Here is a 25,981-nt window from a genome sequence, read left to right as displayed (position 1 = left end):
AGGGATGTTTGATACTATGCAATTTTCTTCAACGAAGCAGATATTAATATGTAAGGAGTGATAAAGCTATACTACTTCTCCTCGTACTAAAAAAACAAAAGGAAGATAGATCAGGAAACGAGAGTACGTGAACATGCATTTTGATCGTGGAACGGTGGAAAAACCGGAGAGGTAGGATTGGCGAGCGAATTTTAAAATGAGGATATGAGAAACATTATCAAATAATAAGGGATACAAAAATGGAATAATTTTATCACAGATCGCCTAAAAATGAAAAACAATGATGAAAATCAAACGAATGTGTGGTTGGTGCGGAAGAGGGGGGTTTTTTGGGGGCCAGAGGCACCAGCACCACCCGCCGCCCACCCCCCACACACAAATCCGCATTGTCCAATCGCCGCAATTACTAGGGAAGAAGCTCACAGCTTGCGAGAGAGATGAAGAGAGAGATGCATATACATATACCACGAATACAGGACACAAGAACGAACATCGTCTTCAAAAGACTATCGGTCAAAACAGCTACTTATGTAGGGAGCAAAGATTAAAAAGAAAAAAGGAAAAACAGAATGTGGAAAACCGCCAGTCCATCGAAAAATCCGTTGTAGGTTGAGAAGGTAGCGGAAGCGTAAACGCGATTGAAACAAACACAGAAAGGCGTTGAAAACGGATAATGCCGTCCTCAGTAGGGACGGGGTGTTGCGTCCGTGTGCATTTAATAAGGAAGGGAGAGAAATAGTAACCGAAGGAACACGAAACTATTTAAGGTAGTAGACTGAGAACAAGAAGGGCATTTTATAGAAAAGCGATACAAAAATACGGTTGGGCCTCTCTCAAGCAGCAGCCTCCTTTGTGGCTATTCATTTATGTTTTTGCGCGCGAACCACCCTTTTGCGTTTTCCCCTGCTTTGTTGTTCCTTCCCGATACACCCCGGGAATAGAACCTTCGGCATTCCGCATTTAGAGACGAATGCTTTTTTTTTTTCTCCTCTCTCTACTTAACATCACGTTTCCATTCTCGAGCAAAGATGAAGTAGGTTTTGTAGGTAGTAATTTTGTTTTCTCCTTTACTTCGCTCTCTCAATCACAATGATGATGATAATGTAAACTATTGCAGTATTTTGATGTTAGTATTTTCTTTTTGGCATTATGTATTGTTTTGTTTCCCCTCCGTTTTTTTTTGGCGACTTTCCAAAGAACTACTAGCGTGCGTTTACTACACAGAGGTTCGTAGGGAAAAGTAGGGTTTATTTAGTTAGCTTTTCGGTTTGCCTATATTGTTCAGTGCGAGGCATACCAAACGGTTGTTTGCTATCGGAGTTGTGTGTTTCCGGTATCTTACCGCTTCGTCAAAAACGCCCGAGAGCAGATTCAATCGTTTCCCAAAACACTTTCTTCCGCTAGATTTGCGCTTTGCCCATGACACAGTAAAAGTGTGCGTGTGTACTGTTTTTTTTTGTTTTTTTGTGTTTTTTTTTTATATAAATTTTGGAAAGTATTATTATGTGCTAGTATTTCGTAACGAAAAGTGAGGAAAAACAAGCCGACACCTACCCCTCAGATACACACACACTCAGCTTTTTTTTGGTTTGCGAACGGCGCGCGTGGAAAAACAAACTAGCGCTTTCCCCTCACCCCATATGTGTGTGTGTGTGTGTGTGTGTGTATGTCCCGCTGCGGGTTTGTCGATGTGTATGCGCGCGCGAAAATTCTAAAACACCCCACAAGGAAAAACGAGAACAACAAAACCCCCCTTTTGCAAACGACGCGGAAGCGGCAAAAAACGGCGCAAATATATGTACTACTGCTAAAAACTATCACTTCTACCTTACTGATGAAATAAACATTCTGTAAACAAAAACAAAAAGCGGAATTATTCATTTGGTGGCGGGTGAAAGAACGGAAGTTGAAAAACGGAAGAGTACCGGACGCAGAAGTGTTGTTAAATGTTGTTTTCAAAAGCATACCGCATGGAGCTTCGTACAACTAGCGCCATCTGGATGTCAAATCACCGATCGTACGATTTGAGTTGACAGTTGAGCTTCTCGGTGCTCCCGTTTGACACTCCAACGAGAAATTTTGGCGTTATTTTGGCGTAAAAGAATTCTCTTCAACAACTGCCCGCTCTTCTTTTGAGAATTCCTTTACCCCTTCTTTTGCAGCAGATTTAATATGCAGTCTAGGTGAAAACCGACTTCTGAAAAGAAGTGTAAAACAATTCTCTTTACATCGTAACAACCGATGATCGCCGCGATGTCCAACCACCACCGACCAACTATTAACGCTGCGTTGCAGTTTGGGTGCCTCGACAGGGTCATCGTCTCTTCCTGTTTCCTTTCCTGCCCTTTTCCTACCATGTTCCATGATGTTTAAAACATTGTTCAATAAACTTCACTCCGATTCCGACACCCAAAAACCCGCGCAAGCGTTATTCTTAACTCGCGTTCCCGAACAAGTTGCTTCGATTTCATTACAAACCAAACAAATGTTGACAATCGAAGGCACATGACGTTTCGGACGGCGATTGTGCCGAAAACACGGTGTTTTTTTGGTAGGCATGTACGTTTTGGTAGGAAAGTGCAGCACGGTTCTCCTTGGGAAGTCTCGGATACAAGTCTCGGACACAAGTCTTGGACACTTGTATGGAAAGTCACGGACACAAGTCTTCCATGCAAGTACTTGTATTAAGCGTGCATAGAAGTTTTAAAAAAATCGGAAAAATTGCGTGTCCTTTCCATGCAAGTTTGTAAAGAAAACCGAAGATTTTTGTTTAAAAATTTGAAAAACCTAACATGCAAGTTTTAAAAAAATCGGAAAAAATTCGTGTAACTTGCATACAATTTAGCCAAAAAAACCGCAAATTTTTGTTCGTGTTTTTTACGGTGTAATTTTCGTGAAAATTGCATGCAACTTGCGAAAATTTTGAGGGAAATTGAATTTTTTCGCTCGAAAAATCGACTTCAATCCGAAAATATATGGGAAGTAGGTAAGTAAAACGAATTAAATTATCCGAAAATATATTTTTTGAAATTATATTTTAGCATTTTTAAATACAATGATATCACCATCGTTTTCAGGTTTTTATTCCGGAAAAATCCTGAAAAAATTAGATTTTTCCCGGAAGTGCCCCAGACAAAACATCCGGGAAAACTTGCGTGCAAGTTGCATACAAGTTTTCCCGGAAGTGCTCCTGAGAAAAATGACATTTGACTGCTGTCAAAGTGTCAAGTGTAAAGAGAATTCTTTTACGCCAAAATAACGCAAAAATTTCTCGTTGGGAGGTTACTGGAAAAATTTGGAAACGGATTTATTGGCCTTTGGGTGGAAAAGACGGAAAATGGTAACAATTACCCCCCTTAGCTCCCTTCCCCCCTCTCGCACGACACCTGCGGAAGACAAGACGAGGAGGCTGCGGACTGATTGGATCGATGCCAGGAAAATTAACCGGCAGCAAGTGGAAAGTACCCCGAAGAACGGATCGGTCGGTCGGTCGGTTTCCCGCCAAAGCAAGGCACCATCCCCTCCCCTCCCCTCCCCCTTCTCCCCATCCACCAGAGCTGTGAAACGAAATGGACCAACAGGTTTTTGGTCGGGTGTCACCAGAACACATCGTCCCCCCCCCCCCCCCCCGCCTTTCCGACCGGACCTGGTTCGGTTCGGTGACGGTGGACATCGTTCGATTCCCCCCCCCCCCCCCCCCCCCCCGCAGGCGATTTGGCGCTCATTTGCGCACCATTTCGGTTGATTAAAATTCTTAAACGGAGCTCGTTTGCTAAACCCGGTCGCTTCATCGTTTCGGGTAACGTAACTCATAACGCTCGTTTTTCATCTGTCTATTTAAATATAAACGTCTCCCCGTGCCGCCGGAGGGGTTTGATGGGTGCCGATGGCCTGGAACGAAACATGGTTTGGAAGGACGGTGGAGGAGGAGGAGGAAGGGGAGAGGACGCCGTTGCGGTGGGATTCTATTTTTGGGGGATTTTCGGTTATTTGGTCACATACCGACAGACACACACGGGGAGATAGAGACACACATACCCGTGGTTTGGACATTGGAAATGAAAGCGACTCTGCCCTCCCCTCCCCCCCCCCCCCCATCCCACCCGTTTCTTCCCGGGTGCTTTCCTCCTGCGTTTGAGGTGGGATTTACAAATCGAAGCCGATTACACGCTTCGTACGCACGCATTCGCAGGCCTCAAGGACCTTTCCCCGTTCTCCCTCCCTCCCCACCCACGCTTGCCGGATACATCTCGCACACAGTCCCCTCCGCTCCCCACCCTTTCGGCTGAAACGCAGGTGAAATCAATTATAAAATGGAATACGAACTGTCTCCGATGAGACACGGCGGACTTCTGGTGCGTGAAGACGGGGAGGGGAGGGAGGGGGGAAGGGAAGTAGGATAGGCCACCCGAAACGGATCCAGTTAGAACGGGGGTTGCGCGGGGGGGGGGGGGGACTCCCAGTTCTGCCTCCTCCCTCCTTTTGGACACCCCGTTTACTCCAGAGTGTCACACAGTTCGCCTCCCTCTCCTCTTCCCTCCCCCCCCGCCATATCTGTCATTTCCGCCACCGGAGGCCACCCACACCGTTCGGTTGACCAAACGGAAGCGAAGGAAATAACGAGAGCGGTGGGGGGGGAGGATAAAAGGCTGGCAAGCGGAAAAGCAAGTGACGGGAGAGAGAGTGAGAGAGAGAGAGGAAAAAATCGCCCCACACACACACACACCTACACACCTACACGAGGAACGAGCGAGGCCCCGATTTCGGTGGCGAGTGCGCAGGCGCCCCGTTTTCCACCCGACCGAAGAAGCAACAAATTTTCCATCCGTTCCATTCGAGCTCGACTTTGTGCTGGTTGTTGAGGTGTACGCGCTTCACGTCACGGCTGTGGTGTACGGGTCCGAGCAACCCGCGGGAGCAAACAATCGGCCTGGACGGCCTGACACTAGCCTACCCTCCGAAGGGCGCGTACCCCGTCCCCGTCCCCCCACACCCCACAAGGGTGGGCAAGGGTGTTCTGGCCACCACGGGTAGAAGAACCACCGTTCCAGTGTGTTTTTCCGGACGAAAACCAACCACCGCCATCATCCGCCGCCCCCTATCGGCGAAACCCTATCTGGAAGCGTAAACAGTTTGTGTGTGGTGTGGTGCGGTGCGGTGTTTTTTTGTGTTTTTTTTTTTTTTTGGTGCCAGAGTGTGCTAGGTTTGGCTGGTCCACACCGAAATCTCAACTCGAAAGAAAAACAACGCGCAGAAGAGAAAAGAAAAGAAAGCAACAAGGGCTCCGGGGCGGGCAGGAAACGGAACCGCTGCATCCAACCTGATCCGAGCCAACCGAGCGGGGCGATCCAACAGTGACACAAAGGCGACGGGCACCCACACCATACTCAATCAAGAAGCACCACAAAAAAGAAGAGACCTTCACCTTCAGCAGGTAACCGGCCGAAACAATCCGCAAAAAAAAAAAAACGGAACCCCAACCTGAAGAGTGGTCCTCCTCCGAGGAGACGCAAGGAGTGTGTGTGTGTGTGTGTGTGTGGGAGGGTGCAAACCATCCAGCGGCGGAGGGTAGGGGCTCGGGGACGGGAACGGTTTGTCGATCGGCTCTAATCGGCTTCCGAGCTGACGATCTTGAGTTGGCGATCCTGCGGAACCTCCTCCTCCGATTGGATCCGGTGCGGCGCTCCAGGTCCGGACCCTCACATACCGGAGCAGTTGCGGAACGGGCGGGCTAGACAAGCGGGCGGCTCTCTCCCAAAGGACATTTGGCGCTTCGGCAAGGTTAGTGTTTCACTGGAGACGTGTGTGTGTGTGTGTGTGTGTGTGTGTGTGTGTGTGTGTGTTTGTGTTGTGTGCATATATATTTGGGAGGACCCTCCAGCACCCCGTCATTCATCTTTCAAACGGCTCACAAGATCGAGCCTCCAACACCATACACCCATCCAACCATACCGGCGGTGCCACTCCACTCTAGCAGAGGCAGCGAACTCCGGAATCTCTCGCACACTCCAGCACCAGAGGTAGACCTGGGGGGGGGGTGGGGAGAACGCAGAGTGCGCGCGAGAGCGAGAGAAAGAAGCGGGAGAGACTACTACTACGTCACGAAGCAATCAAATCCCAAACAATGCAAATCGGAACGGCCAACAACGGCAGCAGCAAGGTGTAAATCAGCGTCAGCTCCGATTCCCGTTCGGCGTACCGTGTGCTGCTACACACACCGCCTCGCTGGGAGCAGGTAGGCAGACCCCGGTCGACTCCCACTAAGGGGTGTCGAATTGCTGAATGCAAATCATTTCGGAACGTGTGGAAGGGATTGAACTGAGGCTGTTGGGTAGAGTTGAAAAGAGCTAGATACTGACGGGGGTATGGCTGTGAAGGCACCCTTTGAACTCCGTGTGTACTCTTGGATATACCGAAACCGGGAGTCGCTTCCCAACAGCCTTAGCCTCTTCCAGACAAGAAACAAACAGAAAACCCCGTTCGCAAAGCCACCAACAATTCCAAGACATCAAGGAGGAACCTGGTTGAACCCTCAAATTTGCTGGCGTGTCATATAACAGACGAACCAAGCACAACACCCCACCCTCACCGTCCATTGTATTGCACGCGACCCTAACAGGGAAAGTGGACCTGGGGGGGGTGGTGTGCTGAAACCGAGGACAAAACTGTTAGAACGAACTTTGGCCCCGAGGTTACCGAATAGGTCACAGTAACAAATGCCTGGTGGACGTAACCCTTGTTGGGGTTTTGCATGCTCATGGCAATAAAGGATACTGCGTAACGATTGGCACACTGGCGCGATGGCTGGCTAGCGGGGCGGGGGTATGGGTATGTACTGGCGTACGTCCGGAGTCTTGGAGAGGTCTCGCTCCTGGCTCGAGAGCTCGGTGGACTACGGATTTCGCTTTCCGCCGTGGTTTCACGTGAACGTGACTCGCTGGTCAGACGTACTACGGTGCGAATAGCTCGCAACAGCCTAAGATAGGTGTGCGACTATGGGCACGGTTTGAGCATGGAGAGTCCTCCGACCAGCGAGAGATAGAGAGCGAGCGTGCGTCTCGAAATTCGGAGGAGATTCTCCGCGATAACGATGTACCTTGGACGAGCCCACGTGCCACACAGGATACCGAAAAGAGCCGCGCTTCGCGAAGGTCCATGTAGGGGCGCTCTAGCTGTTAGCACTGAACACACTGGCTGGATGGATAGGCGACAAAGTTTTGCGCGTGTCTCTGGATGACTTTTGGACTTTCGCGCGGCAACGAATCTGCCACGCGAAGTTTTCGAGGCAAAAGTTTTCAGATGAGCCAACCCTCGAAGGGAGAGATGGAAGAGCCCGTAGCAAAGTTGGTGGTGTTTGGTGGTTTACGCAACAACCGTCACCGACATTCCCCCTCAGGAACCCGTCCATTGTTGCTGGCCATGAATTACTTTTGATCCTCCCTGGTGCGGTGGTTACACACTGGCAGCAGCTGCACCTGGGAAGCCCTGCCGATGGCAAACTTTCGTCTGCTAGCGCACAACAAATGGTGTAACGGGTCACCGTCACCAGTGCAAGCCAGAGATTGCAGGCTCCGGAGGTTCTTGGAAACTGACTCAGGGTTTGGTTACTCGGAAAAAGGGCAGCAACAAAGCGGCAACGCCGGGATTTTCCCTGCTAGGGGCTTCCGAAGGTGTTGCGACATGACACGGTCCCAGGGAAAAAAGGAACCCCCACCCCCCTCCCCCCCTTCCTCTATTGCCCTCTCGAGCTGCCAGGTGCAGGTACGGTCGGAGAAACTACCGTTCGCAGAAGAAGGAAAGCGATAACAACATCTAGGCGAGCGAGAGTGTGTTCGTGTGTGTGTGTGTCTGTGTGTGTGTCTAAGAGATAGAGATAGAGAGAGAGAGAGAGAGAGAGAAAGCGGACTAAATTTTGAAGGTGTCACTGGAGAGCGAGCGGGACAGGAAACGGAGGAGTAGACGCACACACCGTGTGGTACACCGTCCACGCGCAAACGCATCGGTTTTCCTCCGGTTCCTCCCGTGACACCCCTCCCCCTCACCCCTGCATTCTCGGGAAATCCACCGTGTTCCCACGAAGGAAAAGCAGTGACGTCCTTCAGAATCTTCCCAACTTTTATAACCTTTTCACCGTTCGCCATTTCCCCTCCCCTCCCCTGCGCCTGCTCCCGAGCAGACCCTCTCTGCCTGGATCGGATCGGCGGCTGAGCCGATGAACTATTATGACAGGGCTCGGGAGGCCGGGAAACTCACAGCACCGTCTCATTGCGTGTCCGACATTCCAGCGGGAAAGGATTCAGCAGAGCGACGGAGCGTGATCTCAGGTGGTGGTGATCAGTGCCTGTGCGTGCAGCGTACGTGTCCGGTGTCCGGTGTGATTTGGGATTGGCCCTGTTCGCCCTTCGGGATACCGGGACTATATCCCGCGACTGGGGGGGCCTATCGCGTAGTCGCGAGACGGAATTTCGTTACGTAAGTGATAGCATCAGGTGCGAGGTGGCGGGTCCAGCAGATTGCTGACACTGGCTACCGTTAAAGGATCGAACCCCTGTTGCTACCGTCGCGCATACAGGAGTCACACTCTTGGCACGTTTGGGATAAGGCAAACGACTCGCTTCCTCTTCCGGCGTACCGCTAGTGTCTGCCTCTGTCCTGCACGACCTCGTCCTAGTTGCCTCGAATAACGCTGCCTCCCACCGCAACCGAGATGACACTCTGTCTCAACCTCCTACCTATCTCCGATACTATCGAGCTCATCAACCACCAGCGTTCCCCCCTATAGAGCGCAACAGTTAGGACGTTTCGTTCATTTTTTCCCTCCGCTCACTCTCGTGTTTATAGCCATCTGCCATTGGACCACCTCTGTGGCAACCACATGCTCCCCCCGCTCCTCAGCCCCGCTCCAACGCTTTCAATGTAATGGCATCTGTCCTCGGCAATATCAGTCAGAAGTGAATCAGTGAAGCGAGCACGATCCGTGCAACCAGTGTTGCATGCTGGGGATTTTCCCATCCCGCCATCCTTGCCGGTGTTCGTTCTTTCGGTTTTGCTCCTCAGTTTTGTTGTTCCATTTTTTCGCTCGCTCGCTTTTCTGAGGTCTTCTGCGGCTGAGTCTTCTTCACATCGTCGGAGTCTTCTGCACGGCATGGGTGCATGGCCGTGCATTAACGTCGTGATTAAAGCTATTTATTTTGCCGCTCCAAGAGCAATCCGTGCCGTGAAGTAACCCTTTTCACCACTGGAATTAAGGACACTCTCGCATGTCCTAGTGCCCCGAAACTCGCTTCCACCGCGTTGTTGGGCGCCGGTTTAGGTGCACTGAATTTCGCCTCTCTTATTGAGACAAGTTGTTGGTCCTGTGGCAACTGTAGGGGTGCCTTAATTATTGTACTAGCTGTTTCGCAAACTCTACCTCAAAGAAACTTTTGATAATACTTTATAGCACCATCCGTCAATTTTTGTCATCTATGGCATCTGCTTTTGGCACAGCGCAACCTAGCATTTGTCGCTAGCGCATATAATTTTGCCTCCTAGATAATTAAGCTCTAAGGTTTAACTAATATTAATACAGTGGTAGGCAACCGAAGTTGGATGCTTACAAATTAGACCGTGTTTTTATTTAGGCATATTTCGAAACATTTCATTCGAAAACAAATATTCGGACGCGATTACAACAAGTTTTTTTTTTGTTATAAATCACAAGGAAATAATTGTTTTACTATTTGGTAGCGTACAAACTGCCATTTGTTATTAAATAGGTAGCAAACTACTTTTTGTATAGTCTGAAATATGTTCAAACATTTTCACTTATCGTTCTTCCACTTAAGTAAGTAAAGAGGAAAAGCGGAAAAAGTCTTCTGTTAACCTTCGTGTTGTTATCTGCTCTAGAGTAAAGGATGATGATCAGGAGTTGGACTTTCACTACCTGGTACTGTTTATCTGTGTTTTAAAACTAGTCAGAAATGCTAGTTAAAGTAAAAGTTAAACAATTATTTTATTTCCGTAAGCCACTTGTAACATGATTAATATATTAACAACAGTGTTCATGATAAAGAACTATAATTTGAGATAGGAAAACAAAACTGAAATCTGAGACAACCAAAATAGATGCCTATGAAGCAAAACTGACTGCGCTAGCGACAATAATGGTCGCCTTAGGGACAAAAGCTGATGCGCTATTTCAATAATGAGTGGGTTAGAGACAAAATGGGGCTGTTGAATCTGCGAGAACATACACCAGTACAGCTGCATTAGATCCAGCCTTGAATGCTTACCATTTTAAATCTCGGAGTATTGGTTTCGAACGGTGTGTGTTGAACGTTTGTTTTCTTCCTTCTTTCAGCTGTCGCCGCGTCGCTGCTCGCTCATCTCTGCCGAAGAGGTCCGGTCACACATGTGTGGTGCGCACATCGGTCTCGATCCACGCTAGCAATTCGTTGGACCTAGGCGTCGGTGGTCCGGTTCGCACGGTTCGCCACGGGCACGTAGCCATTCTCGACGCGCAAGGCCGCCACGACGACGAAGGGGAAGAGGAGGACGAGGAGGAGCGGAAGGTGGTGGAGGGTGCGACGGGGCAGGAGGAGTGCAAGCAGCTGCTGCTTGCCCGCCACGAGCCGCGCGCGCTAGCGAGCGAGCGGCGCCCGAGCCAGCCGGCCGGAAAAGCGAGTCCCGGCCGCAAAGCCAGCGCCAGACTGTTCCGCTGCTGTTTGCCGTGTCGAGGCGACGGAGGAACCAGCGGCAGCAGCGGCGGAGGGGGCGGTGGAGGAGGACGGAGCGCGCGCAGTAGTGGTAGTGGGGCGAGCGGCAGCGACGGCCGGGAGGGACAGGCGAAGGAACTCACCGGCAGCCGGGGGCCGCGGGGGGAGGTGGACGAGCGCGCCGGCGTCGGCCGCGGCCGGAACCGGGGCGACGGCGTCGGTGGCGGCGGCGCCGGTAGCGGCGGCGGCGGTGGTAGGAGTGGAGGCGAGTTGCTGGCGGAACGCGGGAAGTCGAACGCCACTGGAGGAGGAGTGGGAGCGAGCCGCACGGTGGCCATGGCGCTGGCAGTGACGCCTGATGGCCAGCAGCAGCAGCAGCAACAGCAACAGCAGCAGGAGCAGCACCAGAGGGTGGCAGGCACTGGAGGGCGGAGGCTGCAGGCTGCCCTCGCCAAGCAGGAGGAAGACGACGAGGGCGATGACGTAGAGGAGCTGGAGGTCGGGAGCGAGCAGCAGCGGGTCAGCGTACCGCTGGTAGTCGGTGGCGTCGACGCGGGGGCTGGAGCGGCCAGCGGTGGTCGACCGCCAGCACGTCACCAGCTCGGGGGACGGGGGCGAGCGGGGAGACACCGGGGAGGGTCCGCGCAGCAACATCCCCAATCGTTGCCGCACATCCGCGAGGAGAGGAAGCGGAACGGCAGCTACGGGACGGTGTCCGGAGGTAGCGGTGGCGAGGTGAAGGAGGAGGACGAGGAGGATAGCCGCCCCTCCAGGACGCTCACCGGCGAGGGCAGGGAGGAGGAGGTGGACGACGATGACGAGGAGGAGGAAGAGGAGGAGGACGAGGACGACGAGGAGCATGATGACGTTTATAGTGCGGACGAAGCGACCCTCACCGTGCCACTGACGCCACTGGCCACGACCCCCGGTTCGGGCAAGTACCTCCAGCAGGCGGCCAGTGGCAAACAGCACCACCCTCAGCCACCCCCGCCAGCCCACCCCAAGTACCACCGGAACCGGCGGCATACACTAGCTAACGTTCGGTAAGTAAACAAATCCCCCTCCCCCCGCTCCACACACAACAATCTCAAGATCGAACCGCTACAAGATCGTCCCCAATCACGATCGGTGAACTAAGATACAAACACCACTCGGGTAGATGAAACGGGCAGCTGTCAAAATGGCATAGTGACTCGCAGGCCACTTAACCGCGCGAGTAAACAAAGCCGATGTTTGACAGCAATCGAACGAGGAAGTTCATCAGCATCACTTGAACCATCTGCGCAATACCAATTTTGATAAGTATCGTTGCAAAGATGATGAACAACAGATTCATGACCGATCCATGAAAGATTCATGAACATTCACTAAGGTTTCGAAAGATTCATGAAGGTTTGAAGATTCGATTCCCGAAAGATTCATGAATCCATCCGGATGAATCTTAGGTGAAAGATTCAAACGAATGTATCTCGCCAAAAGATTCATAAGCACAACACTAACCTTTATAGTAGTACTAGTAAGATGTTACCATTGTTTCTTTGACCGTATACAGCTACAACGAAGTTTGTTTCCACCTTTGATATAGCTTGTACCGACGCTCGAAATGGAGATCTTTTTTTGCCATGCGAATTAGGGGAACATGGGGCAAAATGCACGCGGCTTGTTTTTATATGAAGTTAGAAGTCGAATGCAATATTTCACCGCAATGAAATAACCTTTGACGCTTCAGCTGAAAATGACAGTCGTTGCAGTATTTCGATGCTTAACCAACCTGGTTGGATCACTGGAATGTTGCAATGAAATACAGGGAAGCGTCCGGTCTCGATTGGGATTCGAACCCACGCCGTCAAGGTGGTAACCCCCGGTGCTCGAAGCATCTCTAGATGTTATTTTAAAAAGAACTCAAATGAAATGGATTCATGATCTTTGCAGTTTGATTGTCAAGATGCAACTAAAGCATGCTCAACCTCGGGTAATATGCACCGGCTTGCGTGGGGTAGCATGCACCTGTACCTGTATAAGTGTACGGTTTAACATTCTAGGTTGTCCAACTTTTTAATAATTTTTTAACTTTCTAAAATTAAGCCAATCCTAAGCTCACAAAGGCTCAACTGTCGACATCCTATATTGAGTCATACGATGAATGATTCATTGCAACAAAAAGGGTGTAGAATAGGTTTTGTAAACGAATTTTACTAAATTTGTTGAAACGGTCCACCTTCTCTGGAGATAGTCAAAAACAATCAAATATTTTTTATGCCCGTATTACTTTACCTATATTTCCCTACAATTCAAAATGGCGCGTGAAATATAGAGCACTTCAAAATGTTGGCTGAAGGATCAATTGGGTAGTAAAATATTTGGTTTTGGTATTTTTCCTCATCAGATACCCCTCACCGATAACCTGTGAAATATTTTGCCCTTTTCCCTTTTCGAGGTGCATATTACCCCACCCTACCGTACGTGCGAGTTTCGCATCGTAAATTGAGGGATGCTGTTCCCGTGTTTTGAGCGTTGATTAAACTGAAGAGTCGTTTGGTGGATCAGTGACCAGAGATTATTCAGGGGAGGAATTAGATTTTCAAAATCATTGTAAAACGGGACGTCATTTCTAGATAGCCTGCAAGACGCGAATCACTCTGCTTTGAGGCATCCAAGGCATTGGAGAAGGAATTAAATCATCGATCTAATAAGTAGAGAAGTTTTGCAAAAAAGAAATGCTAGTGAAAGGCAGTGCGAGGCGTCGCTGTGTGCGAGGTAATGCTTCGCTGTTTTGGAAGCGAACGATTGAACCGCAGTACCCTCCAGCCGGTGGATAATGATAACGTTCTCAAACACAGCGTGTACACATGTGAGTACAGCGTTCGGTGCATCTCGGGCGACTCTAATTGGCACGTTCGGGGCTCGGTCGTGTGCTCGCACGAAACAAAAGGCACTCCCCTGCGCCAGAGCCGCCGGAGCGTTTTAGCATTTTTCCAGCAGAACGGATTTCGGTGACGTCACGTGGGAAACAAAAGGCGGGAAGCTGCTAGCAGCAGCTGGCCGGCCATTGGGTTTCAATGGCGAGGGCGCGCTCACGCTCTCAGGCAACACAACAAACACACGTTCCGCGCGCGCGAATTACAATCGTCGCAATCATCGATGATGCGTCGATGAAGTTTTCGGATTCGACAAAACAGAAAGAAAAAAAAAAGCTGAAACCCGGGACAGGCCGCCGCGTCGCCGCCGGAACAGGCAACGGCGGGGGACGGGGGGGACGGCGGTGCTATCGATTAGTAGTTCGGGAACCCTTTTGTGTTCGTTCTGGCGCTGGGCTTCCCACCCGCAAAACAACCTAACCGGGCGGCTGGATGGCGTGTGCGAGCGCGGGTGATCTGTTTTAATTGGACACTTACGTTTCCGTGGGACTCCCGCGTGCCGGGGGGAGTTGGAGCGGGGCCGGAGCAACGCCTTGTTTGTCGCTGGCAGCTGCTCTAGATGATTTCGGGTCCGAGCTGGCGGAGGCCTCAGTCCCGCGCTCAGACGCTCCGATTACGATGGAGACGCCGCAGGCTCGCCACGCTGTAGCCGTGCGCACGGAGCGCTAGAGCACCAGGATCTTGTGCGTCTCTGAGGGGCGACTCGCGTCAGGCTTCAACGCGAGGCTCGTTTGAAGTTCGACATCAACACCAGCGGGTCTGGTTGGTCGGGACCCAATCGGATGGCTACACAGAATTTCCGATATCATCCCGCTCTCAACCGAGAACATCAGAGTGTCGACGTGCAAACCCATATTTTCCCACCCCCAAAGGTGTCGTTCTGCGGTACCATCCTATAAGAAAAAACCGAAGAATACCAACATGCCCAGCAAAAAGTGTACACATGTGTTTGTGAGATTCTACATCCAGTTGGAACGTTTGTGAAAAAGAAAGTGACCGTACCCAAACCAGGAGACGTTGTTAGCCAGCAATCAAAAGTCTATTCCTGATCGTCCATCAAATTGGCCGCAGCGGCGAATGCTTCGGGAGTTCTGTGACTAACTGTGCGTTCGAAATAAAATTTGTGCCAAGATAACGAAAAAAAAGTGTGTGCGATGTACAGCTAGTTTGGAGCAGGTGTCAAGTGTGGAAGAGGATAGACACAGGACCTATGGTCCTTAATGGAGAAGCATTCGAGTCTATCTCCAAATCAGATTGCGCAAGACTTTAAAAGTTCGTTGAAATAACCGCAAAGTAGCAGTGGACTGAGTACTTCTGAGTACTTCTGCGTGCTGAGCATCGGCACGGCATCCTGGTGTCATGTTTCGTAACAAATATTTCTTCAGCAGTGGAGGAGGCGGAGGGGCTGGTGGAGCCGGCAATGGAGGCAACAAGCGCCGAGGATCCACGGCCAAGCCACTGCATTGGTATGTTTGGCGTGTCGTGTGCACACAAAACGACACGATGTTTAGCTCATTTCGGTGGCGGTGACGAGCAACGAGGACACTATGCTAATCAATTCCACGTTCGAAGAATCTTCCAACGCACGTACGTCATCATCATCATCATCATCATCATCATCATCATCATCATCATCATCAGCATCATCATCATGAGCAGCGGTACCAGTGCATTGCGATCAGCGTTAGTTAGCATCATAAACTACCTGCACATGGTAGCTCCCCGAAAACGGCGTCTGCAATCAATGAACCACTCGCCAGAAGCTCGAACGACACGATCGTGCTCGTATCATACGAGGTTTATACCTGATCCGTACGTGGGAATAGTTTTGCTGTTTACGAAAATGTCCTATAACAAGCTGGCAGGTCCAACGAGTTTACAAACTCGCCGGAAGCGTGACGAGCGCAGACGAAAACAGATGGTACCGATGAAACCCGTGCCAGATATATGAACAGCACAGCTGTGTAGTGGAGAGCGGGGAAAGGGAACTCCGGGGCTGGCAGGACGATCGTGAAGATAGTCCCGACGGCAAGCCGCGCGTTTGTTTGATGACTTGCGATCGTTTAAAAATGGACCGATGTGGAATGTGTCTTACCGTTTTGGAACCCCTCGTTGGTCCCGGGTCCGTGGTTACGATTAGCTTAAGTGACGCATGGGTAAACCAATAGGCTGAGAGAGGGAGAGAGAGAGAGAGATACACGATGAAGAAGCAATACTGCATGGGATGCTGTAGAATGGTGACACACCGATCCGAAACACTGCTCGGAATACTCGGACTGGATGTCGCAGACGGGAGCGCACCCAGGAGCGGTGGTCGCTACACGCAGGGCCCGGCTAGCAGGATAGGGTCGTTGGTAAGATGGTACCAGGGGGAACGCACACTCCGTCAGCTAGTTAGTCGAAAATTTTTCTAAATATAGCTGTTGTGTTGGCTGCGCTGTGTGTAGTTGCGCTCGCCTCGAGTTGAGGCGGGGAGCTGTATATCCGTAAGGTACCACCGGCTAGCCGGGAGGGAGGGGAGCATAGACATGGGGGAGGTGGCGATGGGCGGATGTGAGCAGGATCGCGGGACTCGATAGAACTACGCCACGCGTGTCCCGCTGTGCACCGCCGATGCTTGCGACATGAACACCAACAACGACCGAAGCACACAGACATGGACGCGGGTTTGGTTTTTGTTCAGAACCGCCCGCTGGTTCTTTGGTTCGGTTCATCCCCGGTCGGTAATCACGGGAGCCGTGAGTTCCGTCCGTCGGCCGGACGAGAGAGGACCGCCGTTGAGGTCGTGCCAGAGATCAGGAGCTAGCTGGCCACTGAAACAATACGCCATAGTACACAGGAAAGCGGTCGAGTACTCCTATCATAAGCAGCAGCCTTCTCCTGAAAAGTTCAGTCAACAGTGGACTAAGAAGCAGAGTGTCGCAGAGAACAAACCTTTTTCCCCCGGGGGACGGGGATATATCGGGACTCGTTTCGTCCGTAGATTTCAGAAGTGTGTGTGTGTGTGTGTGTGTGTGTGTGTGTGTTTTGTGTACGTGCGTGTTTGTTAACAAATGTGCCCGTACTTCTCGGGGACCACTAGGAATCGATCCTGGAGACCCTTAGTGCGAGCCAGCTGAAGCGAAGGTGCAGCTCGTCCACGTACAACAGCAGCCTATCCCGATAGCTCCCATGGAGCCCAGCTCTCAACCGCCCGCCCGGCCACAGTGTGGCGAATATCGCACCATCCGCATTCAGCAGAACCATCGCCAACAGGTGCACTACAGCGCGTCGTCGACCTCGTCGTCCATCACGACGGCGGCGAGCAACGCAATGTCAAGAGCACGCAACGAATGCAGCTTTATCGGCGACAGTGTCGCCACGCTCGAGGAGCAGGTGCAGCAGCAGCAGCAGCTACACCAGCGTCATCAGCAGCACCAACCGTGCGTGGCGCAATTTAGCTCATCAGCGCGCGCGTCAAGAATGATTGCGGCGACATCGTCGTCGATCCGGTCCGGGCCGGCTATGCTCCTTGGACATGTTCCTACCGGCCATCAGCGGTTTAAACTGTGAGAATTACTACCCGGGATGAGGGAGCGAGGGGCAGGGACCAAGGCAGGGTGTGGAGTGTTGCCACACTCAGCCCGTGGGAGGGACGGGAGGGCACAGTTGTGTTGAGTGAAAACCATCAAACAGCCAGCGCAGCTCGGCGAGAATAGCTGCCGAGCTGATGCCTTATACACTGTGTAGAACGCGTCTCCGCTTCACACCGATTCCCATCTACACCGATTGCCGGTCGGGCCGGTGCCAGTTAATTTTCAAATTTCGTGTGCCGGCGGGAACCTCGTTCGGCGTCGAAAAATTCATTGATACGCTGATTGCCATTTAATGGAAGCTACGGCTACGGGGCACAACCGGCAATCAAACGCCCGCATCCGGTGGCCCGCTCTCTATCGAGGCAATCTAGCAGGCGAGCGAACGAGCGAGCGTCCTAAACACGGTCTGGACCGCTTGAGCAAACTCGAGTGCGGCTCGGAACGAGCGTAATTACCTTCGTACAGGTTTCGCATCATTATAGTTCGCTTGCTGGGCGTTCCTCTAGCACTGTTCGTCAAAACTTGAGGCTATTTCTAGGGAGGGAAGGGGGGACGCTGCCCAGTTTCTGTGCACAGCTGTATCGCGCTTGCAGCGAGGACTACGTCCAAATGGCAAGCGCAAGAATAACTGTGTCGTCGCCGACCGTCCCGCTTTGCGGTATATGATTGCGCGACACTTTTGAAACAAAACTTTGAGGAACCTCCAACCGTACTAACGTCTGACGTAGGGTTTCTTTTGAAGTTTCGAGGTTGGAAGTTACAGAGAAGAAGTCAAAAACTTACGGCACAACACTAGACGACCCCCTTTGGGTATTCTGGGAAGTTGAGAACTTCTTAGCAAGCGAGTTACATCAAATACCAGGCATAATAATAATCATCAGCATCATCATCATCAGCCATATAGCCACGGTATGTAAGAGCGCTCAAGCTCCTCGGCTGCTGGCCGGTGAACGACAACAATTGAAATCTTTGAAGTATTCCGTGCCGCCAAAAACAGAACAGAATTGGCCTGCCGCATCTTCTGAGTCGCGGATCGCCAGTCGTCGACACACGCCGACGGTTGTCGACGCTGGGGCGATGTTTGTTTGCGCTCACTGCGGCTGCGGCGCCTATTGCGTCGTTCCGTCGCGTTCGGTAATTGATACGTTGTGCGACGGGTTGCGGCCATTGTTTTGCACCCTGCCACATACGTACTGCGCCTGAGTCCTATGATGCATGTATATATATATAAATAAATGAATGAATCCAGCCCGCGCGGCCCTTGGCGTCCATGACTCTTGGGAAGGGAAGAGGAGGAGGGGGGGGCTAGTGGGGGCATCCGACAGCGAAATCTATTAAAATAAACTTTGGTTCGCATCGGGGGACGGGTTCACTGGGTGGAACGCGCTCATACACAAACACCCGTCGCGCATACGGGGCATGTTCCCTGACCCGAGATGTTATGCTTGTTTGTTAGTTCTTGTGGGTTGTGGTTCTTGAGGGCAAGCAAGGGATATGTTACGTGCGTTACATAAACGTTCCTTCGCTCTTCTCCTACGCTCCGAAGCTTCATGGACAATGCGGACGGATCGGGCAGTGGACCGGCAAGTGGGGTGATGAGCGTGGCGGGCGGGTTCACGAATCGCCGCTCGCCCCTGCTCCTGCCGTCCGGCGATGGTGGTCCCGGCGGTCCGGGATCGCTCCTGTCCGCCGCCCTGCCCCAACGGCGCGAGTCTTTCCTGTACCGCTCGGACTCGGACTTCGAGATTTCGCCGAAGGTGTCGTCGGTGTCGCTGCTGGCGGCGCGCTGTACATCCGGAGCCTCGTCCTCGAACGCCGCCAGTGCAGCGAGCGGTGCTGGCAGCGGGGGAGCTAACACCAACACTGGGGCGTCCGGCGGTTCCGGGGCGCACATGGGACGCGACAGCTCGTTGCAGCTGAAGGAACCGACGCTGGAGGAACCGTCCGTCGTCCAGACGTCGATTACTTCGTCTCCGTCCAGCGGTGCGACCACGGTGATCGGGTCCGCCACCACCATGGTGACAGCTACCAGCACCGAGCGAACCACGTAAGTCCAGCACAAACACACACACACACACACACTTGTTCCACTAGTGACGTCTCACGGTGTGTCCACCTATTACACTTACCATAGGGTCATGAGTGGATCGGGCGGTGGAGGCTCGGGAGGACACCACGACGATCTGATCGTCACCCCGTTCGCCCAAATTCTCGCCAGCCTGCGGACGGTGCGGGCCAACCTGTACGCCCTCTCGTCCGCGCTGCCAGATTCAGCTGAGGCTGAGAGCGACCAACCGCCACGCACCTCATCCGATGGGTAAGTTCCCGTGCGGTCAGCTCAGGAGACAGATACCTTCACTGGACTGTTTGTTGGACGATCCTTTTTTTGCAGCAATGGCGGCGAGGATCAGACGGAGGCAGAGAGCGACCTGCGGCAGCTCACCTCGGAGACGATAGACGAGCTCGAGTGGTCGCTGGAGCAGCTGGAAACGGTTCAGACGCACCGCAGCGTCTCCGATATGGCCTCGCTAAAGGTACACGCAGCTCACTCCTTACCTAATCCAAGGGTCTCACTAAGCGGTTTGTTTTCTGTGTGTGTGTTTGCAGTTCAAGCGACTGCTAAACAAGGAGCTGTCACATCTAAGCGAATCGAGCAAGTCGGGCAACCAGATCAGCGAGTACATCTGCACAACGTTCTTAGGTAGGTTCGAACCACGGGAAGCGAACAACACTGGCATAATCTTATCGTTATCACCTCGATTGTTGCAGATAAGCAACAGGAGCCGGATGTGCCGTCCGCCCCGATGTCGATGGGAAGTGCCTTGATTGGGCGCCAGGCAGGGGTCGCCGGCCGGATGTCGGAGATCAGCGGCTTCAAGCGCCCGCTGCAGCACACGAACTCGTTCTCGGGCGCGGCCGCCGGAGGCGTTGGGGCGAGCAGTCTGGCCGAGCGGCTGCCCCCGTACGGCGTACCGACGGCAACGGCGGCCGACGAGGCCGAGCTGGGCGCCCTGCTCAGCCAGGTGGACCAGTGGGGCGTGGACATCTTCCGCATCGGCACGCTCAGCGGCAATCGTCCGCTTACCGCAGTGGCCTACACGGTGTTTCAGGTAGGTTCGATCTGCGGATTGCCTTACGACCTCTACTAACCTGAGTACCTTGATGATTAGGATCGCAACATACCGCGCACACTCACCATACCACCGACGGTGCTGCTGGCGTTCGTCAGCACGGTCGAGGACCACTACGTGGCCGACAACCCGTTCCACAACTCGCTGCACGCGGCCGACGTCACGCAGAGCACCCACGCGCTGCTGCACAGTCCTGCGCTGGATGGTGTGTTTACACCGCTGGAGGTGTGCGCCGCCCTCGTTGCGGCCTGCATCCACGACGTCGACCATCCCGGCTTGACGAACCAGTTTCTCATCAACTCTAGTGAGTATTTGCGTCTTAGTCCTCTATGTCCAGTCCGGAGGCAGAGATTTGGGTGTTTGGTGGAGATACACCTTCCTGGTATATTCTTATTCGTCTCTCACCCTCCTCTCGTAGGCTCCGAGCTGGCCCTTATGTATAACGATGAATCAGTATTGGAGAATCACCATCTGGCGGTTGCCTTCAAGCTCATGCAGAACGATGACTGCAACATCCTACGTAACCTGCCGAAGTAAGTAGACCGGAACTAGGGTTGCTTTCCCCCCAAAATCCTAAACCCCCGCTTTTGTGGTTGCTCGTAGGAAGCAGCGCGCCACGTTCCGCAAGATGGTGATCGACATGGTGCTGTCGACCGACATGTCCAAGCACATGACGCTACTGGCGGACCTGAAGACGATGGTCGAGACGAAGAAGGTGGCCATCTCGGGCAACCAGGGCCCGACGGAGTCGCGCGGCAGTGGCGGCGGCGTGCTGCTGCGCCTGCTGGACAGCTACACCGACCGCATCCAGGTGCTGCAGAACCTGGTGCACTGTGCGGACCTGAGCAACCCCACCAAGCCACTGCCGCTCTACCGGCGCTGGGTGCGCCGCCTGATGGAGGAGTTCTTCCGCCAGGGCGACCGGGAGCGGGCGGCCGGCATGGACGTGTCGCCGATGTGCGACCGCCGCTCCGCAACCGTCGAGAGCTCGCAGGTCGGCTTCATCGACTACATCGTGCACCCGCTGTGGGAGGCCTGGGCGGAGCTGGTGCGTCCGGACGCGCAGGACATTCTGGACCGGCTGGAGGAGAACCGGGCGTACTACCAGGCGCTCATACCACCACCGTCGCCGCCATCGCAGGAAAAATCCGACCCGGAACCGGGAGACGCACCGGCGGCCCACTCGGGCAACCAGGGAGGAAGCGGGGACAGTGGTGATGCCGCTAACAGCGGTGACGACGGTGACGGCGGACAGGCCAACGTCAGGACCGAGCAGGAACCAATGCCTATCGATCCGCAGGCACTCGCCGCAAGGTTACGCTTTCAGGTGAGTTCACCGACACCGTCATGTCGTAGAGATTAGCACGGCTCACATCCTCTGGACGTCAGGTACAAACCGGTAGAGAGTCGAGAGGGCAGGTTAAATGTGTGCACATTGTATCGGTTATTCAGATTCCGATTAGAGTTGTGTAAAACAGATTCAGATTCCTGAATCAGAATAAATCTCTCGACAAATCCAAATTCATTTGAATGTTTGTCTAAAATATTCATGAATTTTGCGGCATTCATCCGGATTCATTAATCTTACGAGATTCATAATTCCTTAGAGGTTAATGAATCTTCTGCGAATCATAAATCCTGCTTCGACGCGATTTGTCAAAATCTCATACAAAATGCTACAAACAACTTAAACCTAGTCATTTATAATGCGAGCAAACCTTCGGAGCATGGCGACATAGGTATCTTCGTGAATTCATCAGTTTATGAATCCCCAACGAATCATGAATCCTCAAAGATTATTTCGTTAAAGATTCACAGAAATGAATCTGATCCAAAGATCCTTACTCTAATTCAGATTTATGAAGTTGAACTACACTTACATAGATTAAATGAATCTGAATCTTTGAGTTAGAGCTTGATATCTGGAGATTCGTGATTCGAATCTTTAAACATTCCTGATTCAATTCGGCTGAATCTCTAATGAAGGAACTAATCTCGCCAGGAGATTCATAAGGCACAACCTAGGTGCAAAGCTAACTATCAATGTATGTTAAACTCTAGTTAGATAAGGTCTGTACAACTCACTGACTTCAATTACTCACTTTCTTATTCTCTTTTCGATTACACAGATGACATTAGCAGAGAACGATGAAGACGAGATGGAATTCGACAACGCCGGTTCGGAGCAGGAGCTTCAGTAACAAGCACACCTACACATACACAAAACACACACACACACACCTGATGGTTTGTTGCGTAGCGAAAACGATACGAATTTATGCACCAGGAATGGAATGCAACCTTGAACATCTCAGCCGCTTCGTCCGATCCTTGCAGCCGGGCAGACGGCTCGCGGTACGGCTGAGGAGAGTGTACAGGGATACTCGACAGACAAACTAATAGAGGAGGCCCTGCGCTGTCGACTTTACGTTACGTTGTTGTTATTCGATTAAGGATTAGCTTTCCGATACCTCGTAGTACTCGAACCCCAAACTCCCAACTGTGCAGCATCGGTCCCCCCCTCTCCCTTATTGGTTACAGGGTTTTTTTCTCCTGCCGTCGTACTGACCACGGTCTATCGAGCTGGCACTGGAGGCCCAGCAGCTGTGACAGATGAGGATGGTGACGGAAACACCACCAAAACAATGCCAAGGGCATGTAAAAGAAACAGTACAACCGAAGGAAGCTCCGTGATGCTCAGCGCCCTTGAAGGGTCGACTACCGTTACCAAGGCACTATAGTTACTTTAGAAGAAAAGAAAAAGGGAAACACACACACCTACACAAACACAAAAACACATCCACATATACACTATCACAGATCACTAATGTAGTTCAAGATGTCTTCTGCTGGATAGAAGAACGTTAACGTCCAAAAACCAAAAAAAAAAAAAGGAAAAGGAGATGTGCTGGTAAGACGCGAGCGAAGTCCGGACGGTAAGAGCATGTGCGGTTGTCGTCCACTCGGACATTACAACGTTGGGTTTTGAATCCTTCAACACGCTTACCTTGAGTGCGTGGGCCCTGCGGCGATGATGGAGTACGGACGAAGGAGAAAGCGCGACGGAAAGATTCGGATGCACACAGGACGCGGGGTACGGCGGCTAAGAGCAATTGACAGATCGTTATACAAAACAGCCTTCTTCTGCGGGAAAGAAGAAGGCTCCTATGGGTGTTAAACCGTACTCTAGTAAACCTTTGAGGGTATTTTAATTGGGAGCGCGGAAACGATACGAACTGTCAGATTTCTCGTCGCGGTCCCATACAAAAGGTAAACAACACCTTTGAAAAAAGCGAAAAAATGGCTAGCCGCGTCGTTTCGTTTCCGCGCATCGTCTCGACACGTAGGTGGCGTCGTTTTGGATCGTCGAGACGGCCAGCCATTTTTTCGCTTTTTTCAAAGTGTTGTTTACCTTTTGTATGGGGCAGTGTCGAGAAGTGTATCGTTTCCGCGCTCCCAATTATAATACCCTCACTTGTTAAAGCAAGTAAACAAAACCAACAAATAACAGGAACATACAGAGCAGAACTGTGCCAGAGGAACAGAGATATTTAACTTGGAAGTGGATAGCTGCAGCAAACACATTAGCTGAGACTAGGCGTTGAGGAACATTCTGTAGGAACAGGCAGATAGCAGACAAAGCTATACACAGTGGTCATTATATTTGTGTCAATAGAAATATTTAATAGAATCGACAACATGCTGCTTCTTCTGGAAAGAACATAGCTGAAACTAAAGCCATAAAACAAACAACAAAATACAAAACAAACCAAAAAAACAAATAAGTAAATAAAGTAAAATAATAGTAATAATAACAAACAAGCCCTAGCCGATTATGTACCGACGCAGGATATTACTTGAGTACGACGCAAATCATGCAGGTTCGAGCGCTTCTACACAGAGTCGACTATAGTATATAGGTACATGTGTATAGAACAAAACATCTGCATCTAGTTCCAGGAAATCAATGTTGGTTGTCTTACGATTCTTCCGACATGCATGCGAGCAGCTATACTTAGTGAAATTGGAGCGAACACTGAACGGGAGGGTGGGGAAAACCCCCCCATACCAAACATAAATGTAAATCCAAAAGTCCGGTGTGGTGAAAATATCTAACACAATTGTTGTCTAGCGCGAAGCATTGTATCATAGACCCTAGAGTGGGACAATGCAGGACGTTAGTTGGGTAGAACGGAATACTACACATAAAAAAAAGAACATTTAAACAAACAGGCTTCGATAACGAGAAAACGAGGAATAGTGGCGCGTTAAGACGAAACACTACAATAAAAGGAAAATCTTATGCTAAAACAATCGGTCGCTGGGAAAAACGAAATGAAACAGGGCTGGGAAAGAGCGTGATTGATACAAAATCCTTTCTTCCCCCTTCCCCCCACACATTCACAGTGAAGGAAAATGAAGGCAAACACGCAGACGAACGCAGAGAATAGGGAAATGTAAAATATACTATTTTGAAGAGGAAAACCTTTCCTTCTAGGGCGCGTTTCTGACGACCGCCAGATTTGTGATTTGTGTAATTATGTTTTTTTAAGACGTGGAAGGAGAAGGCGAAGAAGAAGAAGATGAGGGAAAACCGTTACGAAACCGGAAACAAGAAAACACAAGATGGAAAAGAGGCATAAAAAAAAGCAGTTTGTATCACCCGTTGTTTGTGTTAAAGTGGTGGTTCAGTTAAGCATGTTATTCAAAGTATTACCGAAAGCGACTAGGTTACACGCCGGAGTTTTGTTTTGTGTTTTTTTATGTATATATACACACTTACACACACATACACACACCCTGACACACAAAAGGATATATGAGAAGCTGTTAAAGGCATATCTACCCACTCACTCATAGAAACAAAGAGCTAGCAACATGGAGCAGCAGAGGTTGTGGCGATATATATACATATTATATATATATATATATATACAAATATACATGCTATGGAAAAAGAAAATTGAAACAATTATCGAGACTAACATAAAAAAGAGGAAGACGAAAAAAAGAAACATACAAACATTGCATAATAGTAGCATAGCACAAGAGCGGAAGAAAAGTCCTTTTCGCTGCACTGAACGTTGAGAGGCAATAAAGCAAAAAGGGAATACTGGAAGCTGATGTTGGGTAAATGTATACTTGTTGGAGCGCAAATCGCGGCTGGAAAAGGCGACCGAGTGAGAGAAAAGGAAACAATATCAATACATCTAAGTACGGCCCAGAGGGAAGGCTGCTGAGAAGAGAAAGATAGAGAGAGAGAGAGAGAGAGAGAAAGAGAGAGAAAACAACCGAGAGTGTGCGAATGGTGAAAAAAGAAAATTCATAGAAGTTAATTATTCAAATAAAAATATTTATAAGATCTCCCACCATCAGGCAGGTCCTAATAACCGGGAGTTAGCGAAAGCTCAGAACCATACGTACACGAACACATAAACACACACAAACACACACACATACACACATACACACATGTGAAAGACAAATATCCTCTCCGCACCTACTACATCCCTGTCTCGGCCTCCTCTGTTTCATGCACATTATCCTTCCCTTCGAACTTGACAAACTAAAACCACCCAACTCGAAATCGCAAATCGCCGGAAGTTTGACCGAGGGGCTCACCTTCCAACTCGCGCGTATACTCACAGTTGAACACTGGA

At 50.9% G+C, this 25,981-nt stretch overlaps 1 protein-coding gene across 1 annotated transcript; it reads left to right on the top strand.

Annotated features, from left to right (window-relative positions):
- Positions 1-133: 133 nt before the first annotated feature.
- LOC131291126 (cAMP-specific 3',5'-cyclic phosphodiesterase, isoforms N/G-like) lies at positions 134-22,522 on the top strand. Its single transcript, XM_058320318.1, is given in 10 exon segments — positions 134-171; positions 10,343-11,740; positions 18,737-19,237; positions 19,325-19,724; positions 19,798-19,891; positions 19,960-20,300; positions 20,361-20,625; positions 20,740-20,854; positions 20,925-21,648; positions 22,451-22,522. Coding segments are annotated over 10 exon segments (3,948 nt in total).
- Positions 22,523-25,981: the final 3,459 nt, after the last annotated feature.

The sequence above is a fragment of the Anopheles ziemanni genome, chromosome X, assembly GCF_943734765.1.
Source record: "Anopheles ziemanni chromosome X, idAnoZiCoDA_A2_x.2, whole genome shotgun sequence".
Lineage (NCBI taxonomy): Eukaryota > Metazoa > Arthropoda > Insecta > Diptera > Culicidae > Anopheles > Anopheles ziemanni.
Note: the sequence above shows the minus strand (reverse complement) of the source record. Positions and strands in the feature narration are given on the sequence as shown.